At 36.5% G+C, this 22,527-nt stretch overlaps 1 protein-coding gene across 1 annotated transcript in view; it reads right to left on the bottom strand.

The window, feature by feature from the left end:
• The window catches only part of PCDH15 (protocadherin related 15), a 743,572-nt gene that overhangs the window by 20,204 nt on the left and 700,841 nt on the right, over positions 1-22,527 (bottom strand). The window contains 4 exon segments of the mRNA XM_032608284.1: positions 139-147; positions 2,350-2,568; positions 18,291-18,327; positions 18,330-18,466. Of these exon segments, the coding sequence (XP_032464175.1) occupies positions 139-147; positions 2,350-2,568; positions 18,291-18,327; positions 18,330-18,466 (402 nt within the window).

The following is a 22,527-nucleotide window of genomic DNA, read 5'->3' as shown; positions in this document are numbered from 1 at the left end:
TCAGATACAAAATACAAATACAAGATAGACAAATAATACATGGTACAGGGCAGGCTGCCTACCTTATCAGCGTTATCTCTTTTTTTTTCTTTTTATATCACATAAAATCATATGCAAAATATTGGTAATTATACTTACACTTTAAACCTGTTTGGGAAGCAATGAATAAAAAAGAGAGAAAGCTACATGAGAAATACTGCATAATATTTTAACATTTGATTTAATCTAAATTATGAATAATTTACTGGTTAAACTCATAATGACACAGACTTAATGACATAGTAGGGGAACTATGTATTTCAATTCAAAAAGTGAAAATGGTGACCACTGTCACAGTCCTACAAGATGTTAAAACATTCATTGCAGGAAAACAAAGAAATTAACAATGGAAAAAAAAACTGGATTAAAACATGCATATGTGAATTTCAACACTGATAGAGAAATGGAATATTAAAGATGATATGATCTTTATAATTAGCTTTTTGGTTTACTACACTTGAACAATATTAAAAGAATGGAGTCAAGCAGCAATCCCTGATTATACTCTTGGCCTCACTTTGAAGCTGAAGCTAGAATTGGAAGGTGCCACTCCTGGGTAATGAATTTATGACACTTTTTTTCACATGTGCCTCCTTGTTTTCCATGCATAGCAAATTTCAAAGACACATCTTAGTATTAAAGAATAACCATTCATTCTAATCTATTTATAAGCAGAATACGAATGTACAAAAGTTAGGTTTTAAAATATTAGAATTTTACTTTGAAACATGTTTACTTCTGTTACTCTATAAAAAAGAGTTACCAAAATTCATTCATAGAGTGTTAGGCTGATTACTGAACTAAAAAGATTAAATAATGCATCTTTACAATGTTTAAATATTAAGCATCTTAATTTTTTGTTAAAATTCAGACCATTTAACGTAACATCCAGGGTGCTTCAGTTTTGATCACTGCATTGTCTGCCAAATATATGAAGTTTTCTCACTGATTTTAATGCTAGCAGGATATAATAAAGCTCCTTTGAGAAATATTTGAATGAAAAAGAAAAACTGTAATACAGACTAAATTTAACATGAAAATTAATATTGGATTGATAGCTTAATCTAAAAATTTGTTATTAAGTTTGTGCTTAGGCTTTAGATTTGGCATATCAACTGAGTTATTAACACACGTTGAACTCCAATATATCAACCTAAATGTTCTATTTGCAACTTCACATTAGTTTTGTGAAGGAAAATATTCCTATAGTATCTTCATGCAGAGGGTACTTTATAACTTTCAGGTTGGAATTACCTTATCTTATTTAATTCAACAGAAAATTCTCAGTGTTACACAACAAAGATAACAGTTTAAGAATATATACGGACTTTTTCAGTCCTTTCTCTGTATTTTAAATGGTGAGTAGCTATTCTATCATTATTTCTTACTGTATGTTATGTCAAGTAATTTATATGACTTATGATTCCTGTCATTTACTTTCATTTTGTGACACCTTCAGGGTTACCTCTCTTCTTAACCTATTCCACAATTTTTTCACCAATCATCATCAATAGGGATATACTTAAAGTATAGCCCTGTATCACAAAGGGTCCTCATTCCTAGTGTCAAATAAAGAGTAGCTCGCTAGACTATTTTAAATATAGATGTTTAAATTAGGAAAAATTTACTTGACTACTTTGAAGAGCCTAAACAAGAAAAATATAGATATTTTAAATGGATGTATTTGCCTGTAGGAACCAGAGAAATGTAAGGCCTCTACAGCCAAAATATACTGTTAGATGTTACAGTATAGGCTCTAGCAAGGCTAGCCAGGAAAGAAGAAACCATATGGAAAATTACATATTGTGTGCTACGATTTTTAAATGATTTTTTCAAACATTGTAATCATCTGCATAGAGGTAAATTTAACAATACGGATAAAAACCTAGCATGACAATGTATTTAGGTTACAGACCTTCCTTTGGAACTGGGTTATCTCTATATGACATTTCACTGCCTTTGCCCCAGGATACCTCGTACCTTTCCTGCAAGGCTCTTAACCTGATGAAGAGCATAAACAAAGCTACAGGAGGTAACCTAATATTCCTAGCAGATAAGAAAATTTAAGAGCACAGGAACACTGAGCAATCTGTGACAAATGTTTTGAAAGTTTGTATTGCTTTCCCTTAAAGGAAGGTCATTTGGTACAAGAAAAATACAGTACAGCACTCCCAAAATGGCTGCAGCCTTAATATTTTACATCTACAAAGCCATTTTAGCAGAGATAGTTTTTTTTTTTTTTTTTAGAGATAGTTTTTTGATAATGTCTTCTTGAGGAACTATCCATGTTCAGCATGTATGAATACTTACTGTCTGTAGCTGACCAAAACCACCAAGATGGCAGGAATACAGCAGAGGATGATGATGAAGGCCAGAGCCAGCAAGGCCCCTTCTGTGTAGCCTAGACTTTCTCCTCGCTTCTTAATGCTGGTTACTGCCTCTGGAGTCCGGATCTCCAGAATGCGTCCTCCTTCCCCGTAATACGGCTGAAAGTCTTTATTGATATCGAGGAGTTTGCCATCTAAAAATCTTTATTGTTAAACAGTAAAAGCAATGACGTTAACAGAGAAAGGCTTTTATTTATTTATTTTTTGCGGTATGCGGACCTCTCACTGCCGCGGCCTCTCCCATCGCGGAGCACAGGCTCCGGACGCGCAGGCCCAGCGGCCATGGCTCACGGGCCCAGCCGCTCCGCGGCACGTGGGATCCTCCCGGACCGGGGCACGAACCCACATCCCCTGCATTGGCAGGCAGACTCCCAACCACTGCGCCAGCAGGGGAGCCCGAAAGGCTTTTTTTTTAACAAAATATTTTTTGTGATACCTTTTAGTATTTTCTTTAATTATAACATAAGCTGAGTCAGAAGTCTTATTATGAATAAGAAAAGCATATATAAAAAGCAAGACCAATAAAGAAGAGTAACACCTCTATATTCACATATCAAAGATACTAATAACAATGACCCTTACTTAATACACTTACAGACTGGGGGAAAATAATTACCAATGTCATTGAAATTGATATCACTATGTTGAGATTATTTACTTTAAGTTATACAGGTGGGATAAAATATAATATTCTAAATTATTTAGTATAGTTTAAAAATATATTCTTGCATTATATATCCTTCGGTTCTCAAAGTAGTCCTGTAAAACAGAACCTTAATACTGACTTCCTGCAGACCACAAAGCTACACAGTTAGGGAAACAAATCTGAGAAAGCAACCCAAGCCTTCATAGTGTATATTTGTGTTTCAACACACCACCTTAAATACTGACACTCTCAAATCTCAAACCAAAATAACTTCATGGGCTAGGAGTGAACAAATTAAAAAGTTTTTTCTTCCTGGAAAGAGAAAACTAAATAAATGATGCAGGTAGTAAATCAGTGTAGTCAGGATGACAGGAATTGGTGGTCAATTTAATCTAGTAGTTCTTGCAAACCCTTTCTCTAAATAATGCAATTCCAACTATGAGCATTGTGTTGGGGAGGAGAATTAAGGAATAATTGTTACTTAATTCTATTAGACTGAACAATTTTTTTACATATTTTATGCTGTAATTAGCAGGCATTTTTTTTTTCAAAATTCCCCAGAAACACTTAAATGATCCTTTACAAATCCTATAATATTGAAGCAACAATTATGTTCTTAAAACTACAAAGCCGCAATATGTCTTAGGTATTTTTTTTAATTTTTAAGACTTTTATCTATAAAGGTGAAACGTCTTGCTATAGAAAACTGAAAAACACAAAATAGTTCAAAAGGCAAAATTACTCAAATGCCCACAATGCAAAGATTACTACTGCTAATATTTTGGTGTACTCAAGTCTCTTTTTTTTTTTGCTATTAATAAACATTTTTATATACTTGTAACTACACAGCATACACAAAGTGAAAATATTTTAGAAATACATGTCTTAATATAAAATACCATACTTATGCTGAAGATGTGGAAATACAAAGAAATGTGAAAGAAAAGATTTAAATGGCCCAAAATTTCACCATCAAATGGTAACCAAAGAATGCTATGCTTGTGCATTTTACAGGCTATTTCATCCCTTTGAATACTTTTTATTCTAATTTTCCAAGTGATCATGCTGACTTTAAATCTAGTTAAACACACTGTTCATAGCTTCCATACAGAAAAAAACAAAGAGATGCTTGATATCAGATATGAATTCCACTGGATAGTTTATTAATCTTCCAATTTAGGAAACCTAATGGCTCAAGTAACTCAATTTTAGTTTTAAAGCTACACAGTTTTTCATTTAAGTTTTCATGCTATAACTTAAGGCAGTTAGGATGCTTTCCTTTTTTTTTTTTTACGAATATGCTTTTGTAGATGAAAATATACTTTTTATATCAATTTTTCCAGGCCATTTTCAGATACATTAAGAAGTATAATAAAGTTTTACCCATTGTTCTAAGTTCTAGATTGGAATAGAATTGTAAAACACTTTGTTTGAATTGTTTATCAGATAAAGTAAGAAATTCCAAATGAAGTACAGATAAGAGTTATGTCGCAAGAACTGTATCATTAGAAACTGGGAAGGATCAGAAGCAGAGGAAGATCATTAATTGCAGGGAAAATTTATTCCTATCACGTGGATCCACGGATCACAATTCTTTTGGATTCCTACTGGATTCTATTTGATATCCAAACCACCTAAAGGAAGATTTATTAGTCTTTTTACACTACAATAACTCCATTATTTAGATCTTCATTTTGTTTTATTTCTCAATTTCGGTAATCATAAGTAATTGTTTACTAGAAGAGTTGATAGCTTTTGAATCCATAACTGATCTAGAATATCTTTCTTTTTTGCTGTATATATGCAAAACAACTTGCCTAGGCCAAGATTCTTAAGTCATAACATTTTCCTTAAAATATTGTGGATTTGATCCCATTGATTTTTGGCATTTCATCATGCAGGTGGGATGTATATAAGGCTTATCTAATTTTTATTCCTTTACGATTAAGTCTTTTTTTGTTTGTTTCAATAGTTTTAAAACATACTCAGGTACTTTTCGAGGACATATGACAACATTTTCATTTATTTCACCTGTAATGTAATGAAATATTTTAATTACATTTTTACCTCAGAGATACATGCAATTATCAGGTTGTATCTTGATTGTCCTCTAAATATATTCTGACTTCTATTATGATTTTTTTTTTCTTTTCTGTAATATGCTGTGAACTTCTTATGTTTATACTTCATTTTGCCAGTTTATTTTTCAGATGCTTTTTCATTCTAGGCAAGGTTGAATCCAGATAGTCAATGGATTTTAGGAGAATTTCTTCCTAAGATCGAAAAATTAGCCCCAAGAAACTTCAGGCTTTTGTTTTATACTTTTTCTGATTTCAGGACTAAGAGCTCTACTGTCTCCTAACATCCATGTAAATCCTTGAGATGAAATCTAATTGACCTTCTCGTGAATGTGCACTAACCCACACCTACTCAGTGTGAGCAGAGGAAAGGCATACTCCAAATGGCCTGAGGGGAAAGCACTTCATCAAAGCCCACCACCAGGGACTTCCCTAGTGGTCCAGTGGTTAAGACGCAGCACTTCCACTGCAGGGGGCATGCGTTCGATCCCTGGTCGGGGAACGAAGATCCTACATGCCACATGGCTAAAATCAAAACAAAACAAAAAGCCCACCACCATGTTGGAGAAGGTCAATCCTCACTATTCTTTTGTGGAGCATTTTTTACCAGAAGCAGGTAAGGATTCAGGGCATGCAAAGCACATACACCATTTGTCTTATACGGTCTTGTTTTCTACAGAAAATATTAAACTGTTTTCCAGTGGTTTCTGTAAGAGAATTATTTCCAGAGATATAGTCTACCTCTGAGTCATCAGGGTGTTATTTCTTTTATTTTGTTTTTCAGTATTTATTACTGATCCCATTTTTCACCTTGCTTACTTATTTAGAAAGGAGATAAAGCTGTCAGATTCAATATCAATAAAGAAATGTGATTTTCTCTTTATTCTCATCCATAGTCTACTTAGCTGCTGGTTAAAATGCTTTTCAAGTCTAAGGGTGAGGTGAACAGACCCCTTCCTAGTATTTAGCCAACATTAATTAATTACTGCTCTGTTTTCCTGACATGAGGTAAATTCCTAAGCCAATTCCATGTCTTCTGATTCACCCAACTGATGGAGCACATGCAAACAGGTATCCCTGGCTCCATTCAGATGAACACAACTTTCAAAGTACAATGTATAACTACAGACCACTCTGCATTTTACCTTGAGGATTTCAGTGTTTCAATGTACATATGAATGTAGAAATAAAGGGGAGGGTGAGCAGGAGAATGTATTCTGTACTTCACAAAAGCACACACCTAAACCGTGGAGGGGCAACTGCCTATTTCCTTTGTCAGTAAATAATGTGCGTCTCTGAAACAGGTTTACAGAATTGGCAATGGTTAACATATCTGCCCACATTCATTCCACTTGGATAAGGTTGTTCTTCTTAATAAAACAAATCAAGGATGGACCACTATTTCCTCTATAGCTCACGGGCCCAGCCGCTCCACGGCACGCGGTATCCTCTATAGCTCACGGGCCCAGCCGCTCCACGGCACGCGGGATCCTCCCAGACCGGGGCATCGGCAGGCGGACTCCCAACCACTGCGCCACCAGGGAAGCCCTTTAACACTGTACTTTTAAATGCAGTTTGTAGAATATATCAGCTTTCTCTCCTTCTTCTTTATCTCTCATTTACTATCTGGACAGACTAATTTTAAGCAGACTGGACTATTAAGTGTACAAGCTAAAATTGTATTTGCTCATTTTTAAATTTAATTAAGTTTTGCTTTAAAATAGTATGGTCTGTTTCTGCTCAGAAGGCAGAAAGCCTTAAGATGTGGCACCCACCCTAATGACGGAAAAGTCATATAACATTAAAATCATAAATATTTTTGCAAGCATAAAACCAAATTCCAAAGAGTGACAGTTTCCTCCAACAGTGGGATGAGACCATGTATTGTCTCACCTTTCTCAGAACAAGCCAAAAGTAGGTACCATAAATTCAAATAAAACAAACCAGCTAAATTTTTAATAAATGCTTAAAAGCTAAGTGTGTATCAGCATGTAAGGTTACATAGAATAAGTGACCCACAAACACAAGTGGGGGTTTGCACTCACTCGCAAACTCTTTTCCATGGCCCACCATAAGATAGATTGGGTACAGGGCAGGAGACCAGAGAAATCCTCTTCATAGTGCAGGGATATAGGCAGTAATCAGCTAAGGCTGGGGTGCTCTGCAATTTTCTGGACCTGTATCTCACATAAAGCAAGAGCCATATAGAGAGAGAGGGAGGAAGTACTCCCATCCCTAAGGCTCAAGTAAAGGTCCACTGCTTCTGGAGAAGAGCTATGAGCAAAATCCACCCCATCTGGGGGAGGAGAAGGAGCTCTCTTAGGCCTAAGACCCTGCAAAGTAGACGTCTACTACTGGTTGGGGAGGGGCAGGGAACTCTCTTACACCCAAGAACCTCCACAAATATGAAGCAGAGTATGGATGCCATGGGAAGGCGTGGAAGAAAAGCTGAGAAAGCCCCACCCCAAATCCTAGGCACACCGGCTAGACAAGGAAAACAGAATCCCCCAACCTCTCATTGTCTCATTCTCACCCTTAGAGTAGAACCAAGCAATAAGCAAGAGCCATTTACTACATCGGGAGAGTTAAGAGAATGGAGAGAAACCCTTTCTGTGTCACAGGCATTCAGGAACTGCTGAAAGATAAAGCAACAGACCAGACACAGAGGTAACCCAGATATTGGAACCGTCACATAGGGACTTTGATAGAACTCTGATTAATATTTTACAGGATCTAGTAGTAAGGCAGAAAACATGCCTGAAATGATGGAGAAACTCAGTAAAGTGGTAGAAACTGTAAGAACCAAATGGAAGTGCAAGAATTTTTTTAAAAAGATATGAAGATGAAGAATTCCTTCAATGAGCTTATCAATAGGCTAACATAGACGAATCAGTGAACTTGAAAACAGGGCAGCAGAAATTATTCAAACTAAAACACAAAGAGGGAGGGACCTTCAACATGGCAGAGGAGTAAGATGTAGAGCTCACCTTCCTCCCCACAAATACATCAAAAATACATCTACATGTGGAACAACTCCTACAGAACACCTACTGAATGTTGGCAGAAGAACTCAGACTTCCCAAAAGGCAAGAAAATCCCCAGGTACCTGGGTAGGGCAAAAGAAAAAACAGAGACAAAAGAATAGGTATGGGACCTGCACCTCTGGGAGGGAGCTGTGAAGGAGGAAAAGTTTCCACCAACTAGGAAGGCCCTATACTGGTGGAGATGGGGGATGGCGGGGGGGGTGAAGCTTTGGAGCCACAGAGGAGAGCACAGCAACAATGGTGCAGAGGGCAAAGCGGAGAGATTCCTTCACAGAGGATCGGTGCCGAGCAGCACTCACCAGCCTGAGAGGCTTGTCTGCTCACCCGCCAGGATGGGCAGGGGCTGGGAACTGAGGCTCGGCTTCAGAGGTCAGACCCCACGGACAGGACTGGGGTTGGCTGTGTGAACACAGCCTGAAGGGGGCTAGTGCGCCACAGATAGCTGGGAGGGAGTCCAGGAAAAAGTCTGAAACTCCCCAAGAGGCAAGGAACCATTGTTTCAGGGTGCGCGAGGAGGGGGGATTCAGAGCACCGCCTAAATGAGCTCCAGAGATGGGGGCAAGCTGCGGCTATCAGTGCGGACCCCAGAGACGGGCATGAGACACTAATAGGGCTGCTGCTGCCGCCACCAAGGAGCCTGTGTGCAAGCACAGTCACTCTCCACACCTCCCGTCCTGGGAGCCTGTGTAGCCTGCCACTGCCAGGGTCCTGTGATCCAGGGACATCTTCCCCGGGAGAACACAGAGAGTGCCTCACGCTGGTGCAATGTCACGCTGGCATCTGCCACCACAGGCTCGCACCACATTCCATACCCCTCCCTCCCCCCGTCCAGAGTGAGCCAGAGCCCCCGAATCAGCTGCTGCTTTAACTCCGTCCTGTCTGGGCAGGGAACAGATGCCCTCAGGTGACCTACACACAGAGGTGGGGCCAAATCCAAAGCTGAGCCCCTGGGAGCTGTGAGAATAAAGAAGAGAAAGGGAAATCTCTCCCAGCAGCCTCAGGAGCAGCGGATTAAATCTCCAGAGTCAGCTTGATGTACCCTGCATCTGTGGATTACCTGAATAGACAATGAATCATCCCAAAATTGAGGCAGTGGACTTTGTGAGCAAATGTAGACTTGGGGTTTCCTTTCTGCATCTAATTTGTTTCTGTTTTTATGTTTATCTTAGTTTAGTACTTAAAGCTTATTATAATTGGTAGATTTGTTTATTGATTTGGTTGCTCTCTTCCTCCTTTTTGTTATATAAATATATTTTATTTTCCCTTTTTGTGAGTGTGTATGTATATGCTTCTTTCTGTGATTAGGTCTGTATAGCTTTGCTTTTACCATTTGTCCCAGGGTTCGGTCTGTCCGTTTGTTTTTTTTTTTTAGTATAGTTTTTAGTGCTTGTTATCATTGGTGAATTTGTTTTTTGGTTTTGTTGCTCTCTTCTTTCTTTTTTTTATTACTTATTTTTTATTTCTTAATAATATTTTTTATTTTAATAACTATTTTATTTTATTTCCTTCTTTCTTTTTTTTTTCCTCCCTTTTCATCTAAGTCATGTGGCTGACAGGGTCTTGGTGCTCTGGCCTGGGGTCAGGCCTGAGCCTCTGAGGTAGGAGAGCCGGGTTCAGGACACTTGTCCACCAGAGACCTCCCGGCACCATGTAATATCTCCCAGAGATCTCCATCTCAACACTTACACATAGCTCCACTCAATGACCAGCCAGCTACAGTGCTGGACACCCTATGCCAAACAAAGAGCAAGACAGGAACAAAACACCACGCATTAGCAGGGAGGCTCCCTAAAATCATAATAAGTTCACAGACACCCCAAAACACACCACCAGATGCAGTCCCGCCACCAGAGAGACAATATCCAACCTCATCCACCAGAACACAGGCACCAGTCCCCTCCACCAGGAAGCCTACACAACACACCGAACCAAACTTACCCACTGAGGGCAGACACCTAAAACAATGGGAACTACGAACATGCAGCTTGTGAAAAGGAGACCCCAAACACGGGAGGTTAAGCAAACTGAGAAGACAGAGAAACATGCAGCAGATGAAGGAGCAAGATAAAAATCCACCAGACCAAACAAAAGAAGAGGAAATAGGCAGTCTACCTGAAAAATAATTCAGAGTAATGATAGTAAAGATGATACAAAATGTTGGAAATAGAATGGAGAAAATACAAGAAATGTTTAACAAGGAACTAGAAGAACTAAAGAGCAAACAAACAATGATAAACAATGCAATAAATGAAATTTAAAATTCTCAAGAAGCAATCAATACCAGAATAACTGAGGCAGAAGAACAGATAAGTGACCCAGAAGACAAAATAGTAGAAATAACTACCACAGAGCAGAATAAACAAAAAAGAATGAAAAGAATTGAGGACAGTCCCAAAGACCTCTGGGACAACAGTAAACACACCAACATTCGATTAATAGGGGTCCCAGAAGAAGAAGACAAAAAAAAAAAGGGACTGAGAAAATATTTGAAGAGATTATAGTTGAAAACTTCCCTAATATGGAAAGGAAATAGTAAGTCAAGCACAGGAAGGGCATTGAGTCCCATAAAGGATAAATCCAAGGAGAAACATGATAACACACATATTAATCAAACTATCAAAAATTAAATACAAAGAAAACATATTAAAAGCAGCAAGGGAAAAACAATAAATAACACACAAGGGAATCCCCATAAGGTTAACAGCTGATGTTTCAGCAGAAACTCTGCAAGCCAGAAGGGACTGGCAGGACACATTTAAAGAGATGAAAAGGAAAAACCTACAACCAAGATTACTATACTCAGCAAGGATCTCATTCAGATTTGATGGAGAAATTAAAACCTTTACAGACAAGCAAAGGTAAGAGAATTCAACACCACCAAACCAGCTTTACAACAAATGCAAAAGGAACTTCTCTAGGCAGGAAACACATAAGAAGGAAAAGACCTACAATAATAAACCCAAAACAATTAAGAAAATGGTAATAGGAACATACATATTGATAGCTACCTTAAATGTAAATGGATTAAACGCTCCAAGCAAAAGACAGAGACTGGCTGAATAGATACAAAAACAAGACCCATATATATGCTGTCTACAAGAGACCCACTTCATACCTAGGGACACATACAGACTGGAAGTGAGGGGAAGGAAAAAGATATTCCATGCAAATGGAAATCAAAAGAAAGCTGGAGTAGCAATTCTCATATCAGACAAAATAGACTTTAAAATAAAGACTATTAGGAGAGACAAAGAAGGAAACTACATAATGATGAAGGGATCAATCCAAGAAGAAAATATAACAATTTTAAGTATTTATGCACCCAACATAGGAGCACCTCAATACATAAGGCAAATGCTAACAGCCATAAAAGGGGAAATCGACAGTAACACAATCATAGTAGGGGACTTTAACACCCCACTTTCACCAATGGACAGATCATCCAAAATGAAAATAAGGAAACATAAGCTTTAAATGATACATTAAACAAGATGGACTTAATTGATATTTATAGGACACTCCATCCAAAAACAACAGAATACACTTTTTTCTCAAGTGCTCATAGAACATTCTCCAGGATAGATCATATCTTGGGTCACAAATCAAGCCTTGGTAAATTTAAGAAAATTGAAATCATATCAAGTATCTTTTCTGACCACAACACTATGAGACTAGATATCAATTACAGGTAAAAATCTGTAAAAAATACAAACACATGGAGGCTAAGTAACACGACTAAATGACCAAGAGATCACTGAAGAAATCAAAGAGGAAATCAAAAAATACCCAGAAACAAATGAAAATGAAAACATGATGACCCAAAACCTATGGGATGCAGCAAAAGCAGATCTAAGAGGGAAGTTTACAGCAATACATTCCTACCTCAAGAAACAAGAAAAACCTCAAATAAACAACCTAAACTTACACCTAAATCAATTAGAGAAACAAGAACAAAAAAACCCCCAAAGTTAGCAGAAGGAAAGAAATCATAAAGATTAGATCAGAAATAAATGAAAAGAAATGAGGGCAATGATAGAAAAGATCAATAAAACTAAAAGCTGGTTCCTTCAGAAGATAAACAAAATTGATAAAGCATTAGCCAGACTCTTCAAGAAAAAAAGGGAAAAGACTCAAATCAATAGAAGTAGCAATGAAAAGGGCGAAGTAGCAACTGACACTGCAGAAATGCAAAGGACCATGAGAGATTATTACAAGCAACAATATGCTAATAAAATGGACAACCTGGAAGAAATGGACAAATTCTTAGAAAGGCACAACCTTCCGGTGACTCAACCAGGAAGAAATAGAAAATATAAACAGAACAATCACAAGCAATGAAATTGAAACTGTGATTAAAAAGCTTCCAACAGACACAAGCCCAGGACCAGATGGCTTCACAGGTGAATTCAATCAAACATTTAGAGAAGAGCTAACACCTAACCCTCTCAAACTCTTCAAAATACAGCAGAGGGAAGAACACTCCCAAACTCATTCTACAAGGTCACCATCACCCTGATACCAAAATCAGACAAAGATGTCACAAAAAAAGAAAACTACAGGCCAATGTCACTGATGAGCATGGATGCAAAAATCCTCAACAAAATGCTAGCAAACAGAATCCAACAGTACATTAAAAGGATCATACACCATGATCAAGTGGGGTTTATTCCAGGAATGCAAGGATTCTTCAATATACACAAATCAATCAATGTGATACACCATATTAACAAACTGAAAAATAAAAATCATATGATCATCTCAATAGATGCAGAAAAAGCTTTCAACAAAATTCAACAGCCATTTAAGATAAAAACTTCCAGAAAATAGGCATAGAGGGAAGCTTTCTCAACATAATAAAGGCCATATATGACAAACCCACAGCCAACATCATTCTCAATGGTGAAAAACTGAAACCATTTCCACTAAGATCAGGAACAAGACAAGGTTGCCCACTCTCACCAGTATTTTGGAAGTTTTACAAACAGTAATCAGAGAAGAGAAAGAAATAAAAGGAATCCAGATTAGAAAAGAAAAAGTAAAATTTTCACTCTTTGCTGATGACATGATACTATACATAAAGAATCCTAAAGACTAACAGAAAACTGCTAGAGCTGACCAATGAATTTGGTAAACTAGCAGCATGCAAAATTAATGCACAGAAATCTTTTGCATTCCTATACACTAATGATGAAAACTCTGAAAGAGAAATTAAGGAAACACTCCCATGTATCAATGCAACAAAAAGAATAAAATACCTAGGAATAAACCTATGTAAGGAGACAAAAGACCTGTATGCAGAAAACTACAAGACACTGATGAAAGAAATTAAATACAATACAAACAGATGGAGAGATATACCATGTTCTTGGATTGGAAGTATCATCATTGTGAAAATGACTATACTCCCCAAAGCAATCTACAGATTCAGTGCAATCCCTATCAAACTACCAATGACATTTTTTACAGAACTAGAACAAAAAATTTCACAATTTGTATGAAAACACAAAAGACTCCGAATAGCCAAAGCAATCTTGAGAAAACGGAGCTGGAGGGATCAGGCTCCCTGACTTCAGACTATACTACAAAGTTACAGTAATCAACACAGTATGGTACTTGCACAAAAACAGAAAGATCAATGGAACAGGATAGAAAGCCCAGAGATAAACCCACGCACATATGGTCACCTTATCTTTGATAAAGGAGGCAAGAATATACAATGGAGAAAAGACAGCCTCTTCAATAAGTGGTGCCGGGAAAACTGGATAGCTCCATGTAAAAGAATGAAATTGGAACATTCCCTAACACCATACACAAAAATAAACTCAAAATGGATTAAAGACCTAAATTTAAGGCCAGACACCATAAAACTCTTAGAGGAAAACATAGGCAGAACACTCTATGACATAAATCACAGCAAGATCCTTTTTGACCCACCTTAGAGAAATGGAAATAAAAACAATAATAAACAAACGGGACCTAATGAAACTTAAAAGCTTTTGCACAGCAAAGGAAACCATAAACAAGATGAAAAGACAACCCTCAGAATGAGAGAAAATATTTGCAAACAAAGCAACAAAGGATTAATCTCCAAAATATACAAGCAGCTCATGCAGCTCAATATCAAAAAACAAACAACCCAATCCAAAAATGGGCTGAAGACCTAAATAGACATTTCTCCAATGGAGATATACAGATTGCCAACAAACACGTGAAAGGATGGTTAACATCACTAATCATTAGAGAAATGCAAATCAAAACTACAATGAGATATCACCTCACACCGGTCAGAATGTCCATCATCAAAAAATCTACAAACATAAATGCTGGAGAGTGTGTGGAGAAAAGAGAAGCCTCTTGCACTGTTGGTGGGAATGTAAATTGATACAGCTACTACGGAGAACAGTATGAAGGTTCCTTAAAAAACTAAAAATAGAACTACCAAACGAGCCAGCAGTCCCACTACTGGGCATATAGCCTGAGAAAACCATAATTTAAAAAGAGTCATGTACCACAATGTTCACTGCAGCTGTATTTATAATAGCCAGGACGTGGAAGCAACCTAAGTGTCAATCGACAAATGAATGGACAAAGAAGATGTGGCACATATATACATACATGTGTATATATGTATCCCATATATACAATGGAATATTACTCAGCCATAAAAGGAAATGAAATTGAGTTATCTGTAGTGAGGTGGAAGGACCTAGAGACTGTTATACAGAGTGAAGTAAGTCAGAAAGAGGAAAACAAATATCGTATGATAATACATATATATGGAATCTAAAAAAAAATAGTTTTGAAGAACCTAGGGACAGGACAAGAATAAAGACACAGACGTAGAGAATGGACTTGAGTACACGGGGATTGAGAAGTGTAAGCTGGGACAAAGTGAGAGAGTGGCACGGAGATATATACACTACCAAATGTAAGACAGATAGCTAGTGGGAAGTAGCCACATAGCACAGGGGGATCAGCTCAGTGCTTTGTGTCCACCTAGAGGGGTGGGATAGGGTGGGTGGGAGGGAGGTGCAAGAGGGAGGGGATATGTATACATATAGCTGATTCACTTTGTGATACAGCAGAAACTAGCACAACATTGTAAAGCAACTATACTCCAATAAAGATGTTAAAAAATAAATAAATTAATTAAAACAATAAAAATAAAAAAACAAAATAGTACTTTTAGCTGAAAAAAACCCACAAAGTGATAAGAATGTTGGGGGAGGGGAGAGGAATAAGAACAAAGCATCCAAAAGCTATGAGAAAAAAAATTTTTAATTGGAGTCCCAGAAAAGGTAAAGAAAAAACAGGGTATAAGAAATATTTGAATATATATTGCCTAAGAATATTCCAGAAATGAAAACAGCAACAACAAAATCCCCCAAAAAATGCAGATTAAAGATGCTCAAAGAACCACAAGAAGAATAAAAGGAAAATAAAAGTAATATACACTTATTGTAGAAAATCTAAGCAATTCACATATCCCAAAATAAGAAAAATCAACATACTCATAACCTTGTGAAACAAAATATGTAATTAATGAGTTGTAAAGCCTTACCAGTCTTCTCTATGCACTTATAAGGTTTTTAAATTTTTTTGATATAGTAAAATCAATTTTTAAATATCTTAGTGAACTCCTTGGAGGAAGTATCTTTTTTGTTTCTAAATCTTCGCCCTAAAAATTCTAACAGCCTCAGAAGCTTAGATTTTAGCATAAGGAGAAATTGGGAGGATAATCCTATTTCCACTGGTCTGGGCATTAGGCAACAATCAATGTTCTAGTATATTTGTTCAGTGTTAAAACTAAATATACAAAAACTTTTATAACTTCAGAATAGGTAATAGTATCTGATAATAATATCTATGCATATCAACCTTGCATTTTGAAATATATCTATATAATCTCATTACAAAATATTTCAAAGAACAATTCTAGGGTTTAAATTAGACCAGTGTTCTTAGCTAACAGTTCAAGGTGAAGACCGCTAAGGCAAAATTTTTAATACTTCATGGCTATTCCATTCTCTCCTCAATATAATTTTTTAAAATTTATAGTTATTCTATATATTTTTTCCTTTCTTCTTGGCTATAATAGTTATTCAGTTGAATTTAGAACTCTACTTTTCACAATATAATCTAGGTTTTGGAAAACTTAATAGAATGAAGAATGTTTTTCTTGTACTTCACAGTGTCAGTTGAAACCAAATTGGCTTCAGTTTCCAAATCTTTTATCTCTAAAATATTTACAAGTACAATTCAAATTATAATCACCACTATTTTACTCTTTAGAGCCAGGCTGTCAGCCTAAAGAAAATAGATATTTTTAAATTTAGGAAAGCACCTTAAATTTGAACAATCTATCATCATATTTTAAAATAAAACCAGTGTATATAAAAAAGAATGCAGGGCTTCCCTGGTGGTGCAGTGGTTAAGAATCCACCTGCCAATGCAGGGGACACAGGGTTCGAGCCCTGGTCCGGGAATATCCCACATACCGCAGAGCAACTAAGCTGTGTGCCACAACTACTGAACCTGCACTCTAGAGCCTGTGAGCCACAACTACAGAGCCTGTGTGCCACAACTACTGAAGCCTATGTGCCTAGAGCCCATGCTCCGCAACAAGAGAAGCCACCGCAATGAGAAGCCCGTCGACACAATTAGAGAAAGCCCGTGTGCAGCAACGAAGACCCAACATAGCCAAAAATAAATAAATTAAAAAAAAAGAATGCAGATAGATTTAAATAAATGTTAATAATGACAATCGAAAGAATATAAAAATTACTTTTAATGTATATTTCTAAATAATTTTTTAAATTAATAAAGTAAGCAATTATTGTCTTAGTAGACCTAAATGCTCCTTCATTTGGATGGTTAGTCTAAAACCTGAGAAGAAGCCATTGCTTCAGTAATCTGTATTTCTTCATAGTGATTAGTATACTCTCTTGCATATCACCCAAATATCTATTATATATAAATTAATTATACATACTTAATTATTAATACTTAATAACTATGGCTTTTTATGAAATTAAGTTGATACTAAATCACTATTTCATTGCTGCTAAAATAGTAGTGAAATTTTGTTGATGAACAGATATAAAGTAAAACTAAATTCAGAATTTATGAGTTTTAATAAATAAATGGGTAAATAGATGTTTACTAAATAAAAACATGCACCCATATATGGATATATGCATGTAAATTTGTATATGCATATATTTATTTGCATGATGTTTATTATATAGAGAGACATAGAAAAACTAAATTCTGAAATAATGGATTTTGGAGATTATGTGTATATATATACACACATCTCTGAATATTTAGAATATATACATATGATTATATATCAATATGTATTTTTACTACAAAACGTTTTTAGGTAAGAATTACATGCCAATAATCTTTTGGACACTAGATGTCACTAGAGTAAAGGAGAAACTAACAACCACAACTAAAGCTGTTCTAGAATAATTTCCAAAGGAGAATATGTAGCAGGGTTTTGTTTAAGATTTTGTATATTCCTTATTTTTAAAGGATTTAAAACTCAAATATTCAAATTCATACCTGGAAGAAATGTCACATGGACTTCGGTGGAAGTGATTATCTCCTCTGTTCTCTACCCCCAAGTCAAGGGAAAAATCAGATGTTAATTTTTGCCTATTCAATAAGACCTTGAAGAGAGTTAGGCTTGGTCTTAAAATTCAAGCCTACTGACATCATTGCAGGCAACTTGCCACTTTAAGAAGGGATCTGTGCTTTCCTCTCAAAGAGCAGGGTCTTGGAGCAAGAGTGGAAGCCGATGCAAGGTGATCTCGGTGAACTGCTTCTTGCTCTTAAGCATAATGGATCCTCAGACATCTCAAGGAGAACAGATCCCCCGAAGTCACTTTATCTCATACTTAGACTTAAAAATTCTAGGCGTGAGTACCCTAGGTATTGTTTCTTAGATTTTTTTTCTTTTGTTTTGATTACACTTCACTTTCAAGAAAAATCTGATGGGTTTTAAACTATTTACTTATATCCTTAAATCAGGATTATCTATGGGTGATACTGTAACCATAAAGCTGTTACAGACAATAAAAATACTCACTTAAAAAGCTCATTTCTGTCGATGGCTCTGTTGGTTTGGGGTCGATTGCATAGACAGTCAAGTCACACTTTGTGTAATCTTCTAGAGAAAAGGCATCGCCATGCCGGCGAGCTCCAACGTTCTCTACCACAACCTTGGCACCAGGAATTTGCTCCTGAACATAGCGATCCAAAATCCTGTAAATCAAACAAAGCACAAACATGACATTCTGACAGGCTCGCTGAGGAAAAAAATTCACCTTCAACCTGGAATGACCATTTAGTAAATGAAAAATGATGACAGCCTGGTTTTTGTTAATGGTTACTGAATATGAACTCTTGAAAAAAGTTCTCTATATATTTAGAGTGTTTAACTCCCAATGACGCTAGAAGCTGAATAAGGTAGAAAGAGGTCATCAACCATGTCATATTTAAGTCTGGACTTTTAAAATTTATACCATTTGAGCTTTCACATGGCTCATGAGAAATGCCAACTATGTTGTACAAATAAAACTGTCTATGCTTTATGGGAACCATGGGGTCTTAGAACTCTTGAGTTCATATGGTTGGTGTTATAAATTACACCTTCCACCAGATTTTGTGATATGTCAAGGTGCAACAGTAGGATACCTTTTTTTCCTAAGAGTGTAAAGACCCTTAGAGCATTATAACAGTGAGAATGTAGAGATATTTTGCTTTGTCAGGTTTAACAGGTTAAGATAAAAATATTGTATTCTGGGCTATCTTAATTTTGTAAAAAAACTATGACTTCTTATAACATAATTAGTTGAAAGTAAGTATTTCTTCCTGGAAAGGCAGGAAGTTACTTCTTTCTCTATCAAAATAAAGTTCCAAACTAAGTATTTCAGAAAAACAGTAGATGCATCCCTTTTGTGTCACAAAGATGAATCACGTAGACTTTGAATAAAACCAAATTACACTTACCTTTTTTTAAAAAGAATCATAACTTATACCTTGAATATTAACAAGTAGGATTTCATTTTATTTCAAGTTTATATTTTATTTTATCACTGGTTTCAATTTATTTTACAGCTATATACGCCTATTACAGAAAATGTTACTTTCCAAAGCTGTGCTATTGAAATGTCTGTGCTTTACTATCTGATAAAATTAGGTCATTTATGGTCATTCTCTGTTGATAACCTCTTCAACTTCAACCACATCTTTGTGTTAAGGATACCTGAACAAAATTGGCATGTGATTGGAAACATTTATAGCAATTCTATTTAGCATACAGCAGATAAGAAAAACTACACAACAAAACTTTCAATTCAATAATATATTTCATATGTCCCAGCTGGGCTTATATTTTTTAACAGATTTTCGTTGGTTTGATATCAGCACCATACCTGATACATATAATATACTCAGTTCACATGGAATAAATGAGACAAAAGAGAATAATATTAATGTAGGGCTAAAAAAGTGACTGTGGGTAACAGATAATGGAGTTTTAATCCATCACCAAGTTGGGAAACCATCAGGGCGATGGTGAGAGTGCAAGCTGACATCTGGGGTCTTTATGGATGTGAATCAACTATTGCTAAATAAAGTCAATCCTCTCTAAGAATACACCATTACTTTCGCCATGTATAATTTTATCAAATTCTTCAGTGTCCAAGTATGGCAAATATTATTTTTATTTTATTTGCTCAGACCCAACACCTAGGAGTCATTATTGTTTCTTACCTTTTCTCATACATCCAATCCATAACAAATTTGGTAGGTTGTACCTTCAAAAATATACCCTTAACTTAACCCCTTCCTATATCCATACCTACCACCAGTCCAAGCCACATTGATCTCTCTCCTGGACTACTGTTCTAGACTTGTAACTTGTCTCCTGATCTCCCACTCAACAATCTTTTAAAACTTAAGCTAGAATGTTATTTCTCTGTGCAAAACATTTAAAGCAATGCTGCCCAAAAGAAATACAATGCAAGTTACACATGTAAATTCAAATTTTTTGTAGCCACATTAGAAAATTAAAAATAAAAATGGTGAGATTAATTTATTTAACTAAATCTATCCAAAAATGATCATTTCAGTATGTAATCCATATAAAAATATTAAGGAGATATTTTATTTTCTTTTTTGTACTAAGTCTTTGAAATCTGGCGTGTATTTTACACTTACAGCACCTCTCATTTGGAACTGTCACTTTTCAAGCACTCGATAACCACATGGAACTAGTGGCTACTATATTGGACAGTTATAAGGATTTTCTATCTTATGCAGAGTAAACTGTTAAATCCTTCAAGTGGCCTATGAGATCCTATATAACTCATTCCCTACCTTGACATCTATATCTTGATATGACCAGTATGCCCCTTAATCTTGATTTTCATATCTGTGGTGTCCTCTTTCTGGGATAACTCCCTCCACCCCTAACCCTCCCCACATCACCACAGACCCATGACTTTCTCCCTCACTTCTCTCAGGTTTCTGCTCAGCTTTCATCTTATTAGAAAGGTTTTCCTCAATCATCCTATATGAAATAGTACTTCTCTTTCATATTTTTATACTGTTACTTTTATTTGTCTTTATCATAGTTATCACTACTTAGCATCACATTATAAATTAATTTATTATTCTTATTCTATTTGCTGTTTTCCCCCAACAGAATGTAAGCATCATGGGGACAGGGACTTTGCTTTAGTTCACTGTTAAATCTACAGTGCTTACAACCAGGAACTACTCTTTTTTTTTTTTGCGGTACGCGGGCCTCTCACTGCCGTGGCCTCTCCCGCTGCTGAGCACAGGCTCCGGACGCGCAGGCTCAGTGGCCATGGCTCATGGGCCCAGCCGCTCCGCGGCATGTGGGATCCTCCCGGACCGGGGCACGAACCCGTGTCCCCTGCATTGGCAGGTGGACTCTCAACCACTGCGCCACCAGGGAAGTCCTACTCTTTTTTTAATGACTAAATTGCCAGCTTTAAGATATGGATATTAGGAATCAAAAAGTTTAATTTCCCGGCCCAAGACCTCCTAGTCACTGGTGGGCCAGGGCTTGAGCCCAGGTCCTCTGAATTCAAAAGGAACAGCCTTCCTAGGAAAAAAAATATTAATATATATTACTTGGGAATTTCACACAAGATGTTCCCCAATGTGTTTTCCTATAGGAGTTTGAATAGAATAGATATTGCATTGTAACTTTTTCTCTCTACAAAGTATAATGCTCTAAAATTAGGAGTTGCTAACTTAGAGCCCTCAGGCTAAATCCAGCCTACTACCTCTTTTTGGTACTCAGCTGTCTACCTTGGCTATATGTATGTTTTCATTATGCCCTCCCCATCCCCTCCCGGCCACCCCAAGACACTGAGAATGAGCGTTTTGGGCTTCATGGTGCTGGATTAGATCTAACAGTCTTTATCTCTACTTCCATCTTCCATCTACTAAAGTAGCTTTCAAAAAGGAATCATAATGACTACATACTATATGATTCCAAGGGTATTATGTTCTGGAAAAGCTAAAACTATGGATATAGTAAAAAGATCACTGATTTCTGGGGGTTAGTGGGGAAGGGAGGTTTGAATAGATGGAGCATGGAGGATTTTTTAGAGCAGTGAATCTATTCTGTATGATACTACAGTGATAGATACGTGTCTCTATACATTAGTCCAAACCACAGAATGTACAACACCAAGAGTGAACCCTATGCAAATTATGGATTTGGGATGATTATGACGTGTCAAACTAGGTTTGTTGATTATAACAAATGCACTACTCTGGTGTAAGATGTGGATAGTGAGGGAAGCTATATGTGTGGGGGAAAGAAGTATATGGGTATTCTCTGTACCTTCTACTCTATTTTCCTATGAACATAAAAGTGCTCTGAAAAATAAAGCCTCTTTTTTTAAAAAGAGATCCAAAGTTGTTGTGCTTAAGAATCTCTAAATTAACACAGTTGTAAAAAAAAACAACTATAAAAGGGAATCTGGCATGTGCCTGCTGTGCTTACTGCACTAGCAAATTTATGTTTAATTCTATCAAAAGCAACACAAGATTGACATCCTTATTCCAGTTTTCAAGATGAGAAAATGTGGTCCTAAGTGTTAAATATCTTTCTCAGAGGTCACACAGCTATAATAGGATTCAAACTTTTTTATTTGAATCCATAATCTGAGCTCCATTACTAAACTATGCTCTTTTAATAGAACATGCAAAAACTCTGGCATCTCTCTGCCTTACCCTACTGACTTTGGATCACTAACCTCATTTGTATAGGATATCTATTA

This window comes from Phocoena sinus, chromosome 16, assembly GCF_008692025.1.
Source record: "Phocoena sinus isolate mPhoSin1 chromosome 16, mPhoSin1.pri, whole genome shotgun sequence".
NCBI classification, from domain to species: domain Eukaryota; kingdom Metazoa; phylum Chordata; class Mammalia; order Artiodactyla; family Phocoenidae; genus Phocoena; species Phocoena sinus.
The sequence above is the reverse complement of the archived record's forward strand: the minus strand, read 5'-3'. Positions and strand labels throughout refer to the sequence as shown.